The sequence below is a fragment of the Montipora capricornis genome, chromosome 14, assembly GCF_036669925.1.
Source record: "Montipora capricornis isolate CH-2021 chromosome 14, ASM3666992v2, whole genome shotgun sequence".
In the NCBI taxonomy this organism is placed as follows: Eukaryota; Metazoa; Cnidaria; class Anthozoa; order Scleractinia; family Acroporidae; genus Montipora; species Montipora capricornis.
In genome coordinates, this window is record NC_090896.1 from 30,511,277 (window position 1) to 30,519,305 (window position 8,029).

Here is an 8,029-nt window from a genome sequence, read left to right on the forward strand (position 1 = left end):
TACAGACGGACTGTGGAACTGAAAATGGCATTATTGCCAGCTTACAATTAGTTTTCCATAGCCAAGACCAAGACCAGTTTTCTGGACTTAGAAGCCATAGATATGGGACCTCAACGTCAAACCAACGGATAGAAGCTTGGTGGTCCATCTTACGGAGATTTAGAAGTGAGTGGTGGATCAGTCTTTTTAAAGATTTAGGCCACTTATGGAGCATTTCAGAGTGGTAACCAGAAACATATGTTTTGCCTACAATACTGTTTCATGGACTTGATTCAAAAGGACCTTGATGAAGTGGCACAGCTGTGGAACAGTCATATCATTAGACCTAGTAGAATGGCAGAATATCCTTCAGGCATACCTGACGAGATGTATTTCGTCCCTCAGAATTCTGGTAATTAAAAAAAAACTGTAGTAGAGTGTTAGGCTGAGCTCAGTATACTCGATAAAACCTGTTAGTGGAACAAAAGGATTAGAAGCCAAACTTTAAGCTTTACCAGATTTAACTGAATTCATAATTTATACAAACTTGAAGTCATTGGCTCATTGTAGAACTGAGGATCAAAGCCCAGAAATTAAAATGGGTGTTATTGACTTATTACAAATACTATTAAGTAATTCATCCAGACAGATCGCTTGGTCTGACATTCGGATTGCTTGAGAACATTCTTTTTTTCTCTGCAGGTTGTATTGACATGAAATACCAAGTAACAAGTGTAATGTTACAAATGGCAGAGGCTTATACCAGCGGTAAGGGTTCTTGTTGTGGAAACAGAGATTTGAAGAGTATTTGGACTACATTATGCAAAGGAATTCTTTACAAAAGCCAACAGACTGGAAGAAAGCGTTAGAGGTTTACTTTAGGTTGACAACGTTAGCTGAAATGTAGTAAAGACTTGGTAGGGTACATGGAAAAAAGCCTTTAGTGACTCTTTTGAGGCTAGCTCATGACCATTCACGTTTTGAATTTCACTGTCATGCAAGTTCTTGATAATAACTTTATATTAAGTATTTCAATATTTTGCTATAAAACTACCAGTTATCATAGGGCAATGAGTGAAACCAGATTCCACTGCAGAAATGACTGGGAAAGATTTTAGTAAATCATCTTGTACAATCACCCAACATCCAATTACAGTTTAGTTTTAGTGTTTGATAAGTTATTCCTTTCTAATAACTTCTTTTCGTTGCATCATCGCTTTCTGAAAATAGGTGTAAGTTAATTAACACATAACAAACGGTAAACAGTTGCGTACCGAAAGTAAGCGTGATTGCGTAGGTTTTGCATGATCATTGACTAAAATCTAGCGCCACTTTCTCAACCAATCAGAAGCAAAAACAAAAAGGAACTGTTCCGGTTTGCACGCACGCGTTTCCCGCGCTGGGCGCCAGCTACATATAACTGCAACGAAATCTGATTGTTTTATTTGAATTTCTTCGTCTGTTGAGATTAGTCAAGTAAGTACTTCGGTTCTGGTTTTTTACGTCCACTTAATTAAAAATTAACTATTTCGTTGGTGGACTGTTCACTTTGTAGTAAAAGTAGAGAAAGGACGGGGATTATTTAAAGAGACAGAAGGACAAAGGAAGGCAACCAGAGACTTAAACATCAGTTAAAACAATTTATTAACACAAGATGTCGCTCATAGTATTTATCCACCTTACGACTGCATATCAAACAAACAGTTCAGCAACCAGATACTAAAAGAGACTGAAAATTTACTACAAATTAATCAGCCAGTAAACGCAACAGATACACATACAGTTTCAGGGATAAAAGTGGAATAAAGGAGGATGAAAGGCTAACAAACATAAAGACGTTTGATATGCTCACTTGTTCTGACTCGTGTCCGTCAAGAAAATTGATGCTTGGTTGTGTTGGTTTTGGTGACTGTTCAGTTTCGGATTCCCCTGACTGAGGAAATGACATTTTCATGTTCGAAAGATCGCCCAAACTGTGAAAAGATATACTACCGTTCCGTTTTTTGTCTACGGGGCGTAGTGATATTTAAAACATATATGCCAATAAAAATAGAAAAAGAACTACTAGAGTTTATTATTCCACTTCTAACCAAACGAAATGTTCATCATAAAGATCAGTATCTGCTCAAAGGCAAGATACGACAATTTGTCACGTTTTCACTATAATCCAAGCCATGACTAAAGAAATATTTGGTACCACCATTGGCCTGCAGTAGCTGTCTAATCAATGACTTGTGACAGTCAAAAGGGCCATAGTAAATCTGGAACTCAACGAAACATTTGTCAGAAAGTAAACTTGGTTCACTCATCACTTCACGCTGCTCGTTATACTATGTCCATCTCCCAATTATCCGACGAGAGGATGCTGCTAAAATCCTCTCTCAATTCTGGAAAGGATTGATAAGTTGATGGTAACTGTAGAACAGTATTGCATGTATGTGCAATTGGCCCGCGGCCCAACCCTGATAAATCTGTAAACTCTATTTGAATTGCAGCAAACAGCATTAGCTCAGACCCACTAACGAACCTTACAAAGTTTGATAACTTTTGAGAAGTGTCTAGACCTTTAATGAACTTTTTTAGAAACTTGAGACTTTCCATTTCTGGATCATTGACTGGATTTGCCTCAAGACAACTCAAAATTTTGCTTATGGATGGAAGCAAAGATTCATATTTCTCAGTCAAACTCGTCACGCTAACAAAGATTGGCATGAGAGGGCTTATTATGCACTTCCCACAGTCTGCAATATATTGCGGTTTTTGAATTAACTCTTTATGAGCAATTTCTTCAATAACAGCGACAATATTCTCTGAATTGACCTTACGACGACAATCATAGTTGCTCAACATTTCCAAAAGGTCAGTACCATCATCACCCTCATAATCAATTTCACCGGCAATAGATTTGATGATGAGAGTCTTCTCATCAGCCGGAACATAATTTTGAAATGATTGAATCAACATTGGGCCAGTGACAGCAGATTCCCCAAACAAGAGATAGGCAGAGAATGCTTGAGACATTAACAGTGGCAAGTACCCGCAGCCTTGATAACCTTTCACCAATATTCTGCCAATAGCTGCCCATTCTTCCCTTTGATAGTCATGTCTTACAAAGGGCACTGGTTCATTTTCTCCAATGAAAAGAGAATCATATACTTCTTTCCAAAACAGACTTAGTATATCTCTCAGCACTCCAACACCTTTGCTAATTTCTTGTCTGCCTCGAAAGTCAATGACCACAACTTCAAGGTCATCTGCCATAACGGATTCGTCTTTAAATATATCTATCAAATCCTTTTCACATTCAGCCTATGCACTTTTATAACACGTGCACGTTTACGGACATCCTTCAGTACATCTGGAGCTTCCTGAACAACCATGTTTATGTCCACTTGATTTTGGGCTGGACTGCTGTAGATAAGAAATGAATATCAGCTACACTCAACAGTAAAATTAGAAATAATGCAGAGAGAAAGAAAAAACAGAGCTCCAAAGCAGAATTGGAAATAAACACTTTCAGCCATATTTAGTAAAAGGGAAAGCCACCAGTAAATGTCATTAATGGAAGATTATTTCACTAACAACTCTGAGCACATTGATTAATAAAGTACAGCTGAAGTCTGTTTGAAAATCCAAGCTAGAAAGAACTGTGTGTAGGCTAACGCACTACAGTCACACATCCAGTTAGTCCGACACAACTCAAAATAATTATTATTTGGCATGAAAAGTTAGAGATAGATAGGAGTTCAGTGTAATTTGTGAATCATATTTCCCAATCTGGCATTTTTTCTCCTGGGCCAAGTTGTTCAAAGCCCAATCAATTAAGCTTACCCTGGGTTAATGTGAACGTTGAGTCACGTTTATTCTCTAATCCAAAAGGATTAGTCAAAAAGATTTTTGTCCCTTATTATTGCCCTAGACCATTAGCTTTAAATGATACTTCAACATCATCTTTAATAAGCGAAATGAAAATGTTGGTTAACTATTAATTGTGGATTAGTCTTAATCGGCTTTCAAACAACTGGGCCCTAGTGAGCCCACCAAAAATTGTTTACAATATTATGTACCTAGGGATTAAAAACACCATTATACTCCGTTGTATTTACCTCTCATTTCCACAAGATGATGTTTGCTCAGTGAAAAACACTGGCTCAAGAAGCCTATCTTCATCTGGATCTGTCCAATTATCTAACCACTTTGGATTGAAAGTGACTTCATTTAAGGAATCTAGAGTCTTCTCAAAGGAAAAGAAATCCGAATGAGACAACCTCAGCTTTAGTTATTCTGTACATGGTTCCCCCCCCCCCCCCCCCAAAAAAAAAAACAAGGTTTTAATGGAATATGTTGAAATTTCACTGTCTTAATAAACTCATACCTTGTCTAAAGAGCCTTTGTTATCTTCTTTGGGACTATTGTCTTCACTGTCTGATGACCTACTGTTGACAGCTTAAAAAAGGAATAACATCTGTTCCGTATAACGTTGAAATTATCCTGCATTTTGGTGAAAACAATGTTTACTGCTTTCATTTCTTTCAGAAACAGCTACTCTTTTGACAATGATATGGAATGCAAAATAAAAAATGCAATCAGAATTTGCATTGTCCTTTTTGAAGAGGACTGCATTAATTATAATAGTTCATTTTGGATTGAAACCAGAACTGACCTGGTTGACGCAAAAGTTTCTCCCAGAACCAGGGTTAAAAGGGGGTGTCATGATCTTTGACAGGTGTGTTTTTGCAGAATTCTATCAAGACTTCCTGTGGCCAGCTAGTGAATCTTGAGAAACATACATGTTGTAGTTCAACTGTATCCTTCGTTTAAATTGTATTTCCCATTGTTTCAATTCATTATCATACAGTACCACTGCCAAGTACAATGGAAAATAAAATTTAGCCCAATGATAAATTTGAACTATAACACACACACCCGTTACATACTACATGCACATGGAATATTTTTCAACTTCTACTTTCGTGTTCTTTTTAGTTATTAGTTATATTCTTTTACTTTCTGACAGATTATAGTTTTTCCACAACACACTATAATAACTATAGAAAGAATTATTCTTTCAGCTAGCAAACATGTACATGTACCAGTAAAATCTTCTTCATCACAAAAATACAGAGTTATTCTCTGGTAGGGTTTTCCTAGACATTCTTTGTAACATCGGAGAGTAAAGGGCTGGCTTGTTCCAGGTATATACTTCACTCGCTGAAAGTCTGGGTATAATAACACAAATTCATGATCCCTTGGAAGTTGTTTGTTGAATGCCAGATGTTTATCGAAGGCAACTCGTTTCAGGGTAATATCTGAAATATTACACTTGGCATCCATGGGCAACGAAGAACCCCTTTTCTGCTTAAGCTCACCATTACTGTTATAAGCCAATCCAACTTTTATCTGCGAAATGAAATCATAATAATTATTGAATTCATGGCACGACTTTTCATGGAGTTGAGAAAACAGCCCCACGGCCCCCAAAAAAGCAACAAACAAGGTTTTATACCTACACACATTCATTACCTTTTGCAGAAAAATTGAAATTATTTTGAACAGTATTCAAAATTGCCTGCAGGACTTCCCTAAATAAATAACATCTTTGAAATGACAGCCATAAATACTCAATGAGCATGTACCTGAACTTGTTCATCACGGATTTTTTTCTTTTTTCTCCATCCAGTTTCCTCTCCACTTGTTTCACTTTATCTGCCTTTTTCACAGCACAGCTAAAAAAGGTTTGGTCTCCTCCACTTGCTCTTTGTGTCATAAATTCTTCAAATGACAAACTATTAGAAGCCATGCTCGGTCCAGCAGTACTGTATCGAGCACCACATGAGCCACAGAATAAAGCATTTGTTAAACCGGTAACATTTTTTGCACCACATGCAGAACAAAACATCCTGGAAAAAAAAGGTTCGGAATTATAAACAAACACCTTTAAAAGGTATTGAAGTACCGTATTTTACCGTATTCCTTAAATCGTCTGTAATTCCCTCCCTAAGGTATTGCAGGCCCGCCAATTTACATCTCCACCTGATCAACCAACACTATCGGTCTAAAAAGCTTTAATACATGACCTTTTCATGTAATTAAACAAAAGAAATATAAAATAGTAAATAGAATTGTCTTTGATCTCCCTGAGGGAACAAAACGGAGAGAAAATAGCAGAAAATAGTAAGCTCAAACTCACCTGTAGCCTGCGTTCGCAAACGTATTTCCGGTTGTCGCTTCTCTCCGCCCGAAAAGTAACGTCTGCGAAAACGACTCCACTAACGATTTCCATGACGTCATTCCTTTTGTCTTCTGGTTGACCAATTATGTGACGTTTAAGAATGGATCAGATTCCCGCGAGCGTGGAAAGACGTTAGCGATGGAAAAGTTATGGATGTAACTCCAAAGAAATTGTCAAATTCCGAAGAGTTTTGCTTTTTATGTAAAGACAATTTTTCGCTTCCGAAATCTAAGATAAACGTATTGGGGAAAAGTGCACTGGATATTACCTCTTTAATCCTCAAGGCGACGAAAGAAGATGTAAATGTTTACGTCGAGAGGGAAAGGTTTTACATCTGCCGGATCGGATGAAGTGTTACAATCGGCTCGTACGGTATCAAAATGCTCTTCAACTGACTATCAATCAATGCAAAGTTGGAAAAGAAATCTTCAGGAACGAGAAAAGATGCGCTTGTTTAACGGACTAGAAGAAATCCGCGTTATTGATTTGTTTCTCCGAATTTCTTGTATCAGATAACACGCTTTTACCGCACCAAAAACTAAACACAATAAAATAATCTTAGAGCATTGGTTTTTTTTTTTAATAGAATGTTTCAATGAGAAAACATTATATTAAGCGAAATTGGATCACGATCTTGATATAACATGCAGCTGAATATGCATGATCAGTTTAAATCGTCGCGGAACTATCACGCAACTGATTCTCGGACATTATAAAACTCTGAAATAACAATCGATCAGCGATCGATATTCAGTCCAAACCAAAATTGTTTGTATGTGTTTTTCAGTGAGATTCGATGGCTAGTTCGCCGCGTTGTTTCCTTTCAAGTTGTCTTGCACTCGATCAGAGCGGTACTGACTACAGAGAGTATAATCAGTCGAACATTTGCACATCTTTATATCGCCGCCGTATCTATTTTGAAATCTCCGTTTGTTATTTTTTGTTGACCTTTTGTGAAGTGGTGACCTTTGGTCTTGAATTCCTGCGTTGTAAAATTTTGCCTTCCAGAGATTATTACAAAGTTTTATGCTTTTATCACAAAAGTGAACAAAATAGTAATACGTGCCGTCTGCGCTTGGGGTGACAAGGTTGCGTGACAACGAATGAATTATTTATTCTTCTCCTCCGCCCCGCGAACATTTGCGTAAACAACCTTTGCAACGAAGAAATAGAACTATGAAATTATTATCGATCAATAATCAGGGAACATTATGAACAATTTTGTTTTTTTAGCGGCGAAACTAAAAGGTCTTTCAGCTTGTACCATCGAATTCTCTCATCTCCGTGTTGAAACAGCGCAATGTGTAATTCGTTCCTGTATATCTAAAATGATTTTATTTTTGAAGCAAACTACCACTCAAAATGTCGACAAATTCATTGTGCCCGGTGCTTTTGGTTCATGTTATTAAAAGCTGCAAGGCAGTTAAAAAGCTATTCACATAATTTCGTCTGGCTTTCTCGGGTTTGCAACTGCTTGCCAGCACGTTATATTATGGATTTTCATTACGCTTGTCATTGAATCGTTTTTGGTCGCTTCGAATTTTATTTTGAAATTTCAGTTTACCTGACACGGCTGTGTGTGAAAAAATCCGAAAACATAAACTTTTGTTTTTAATATGAGGCCGCAACCCGAACTTTGTATAGCCAGACAACGAGATTGTGTTTTATTTTGTGACATTACTTTTCGAACGCATCATTAAACCTTTTGTGATGCAAATACTTCGGAAAGTTAATGACTTTGGTCAACGCGTTTGCGTTTGCGTTGAAAACAAACGCAAACGCGTCGAAGACTAGTTTGAAACGCGTTTGGTGGTTCGC

At 37.3% G+C, this 8,029-nt stretch overlaps 2 protein-coding genes across 2 annotated transcripts in view; both read right to left on the bottom strand.

The window, feature by feature from the left end:
• Window positions 1-1,561: 1,561 nt before the first annotated feature.
• LOC138033406 (uncharacterized) lies at window positions 1,562-3,268 on the bottom strand. Its single transcript, XM_068881136.1, has one exon. It carries the CDS (start codon window positions 3,238-3,240, stop codon window positions 2,305-2,307), a length of 936 nt encoding a protein of 311 aa, XP_068737237.1. The 5' UTR covers window positions 3,241-3,268; the 3' UTR covers window positions 1,562-2,304.
• Window positions 3,267-8,029, bottom strand: part of LOC138031858 (uncharacterized) — a 5,188-nt gene continuing 425 nt past the window's right edge. The window contains exons 1-5 of the mRNA XM_068879478.1: window positions 5,616-8,029; window positions 5,073-5,379; window positions 4,355-4,425; window positions 4,086-4,213; window positions 3,267-3,390 (exon numbers count right to left, since the gene is read on the bottom strand). The exon at window positions 5,616-8,029 is cut by the window's right edge and continues 425 nt beyond it. Coding sequence (XP_068735579.1) covers window positions 3,267-3,390; window positions 4,086-4,213; window positions 4,355-4,425; window positions 5,073-5,313 — 564 coding nt within the window. The 5' untranslated portion in view covers window positions 5,314-5,379; window positions 5,616-8,029. The remainder of the gene's footprint in view (window positions 3,391-4,085; window positions 4,214-4,354; window positions 4,426-5,072; window positions 5,380-5,615) is intronic.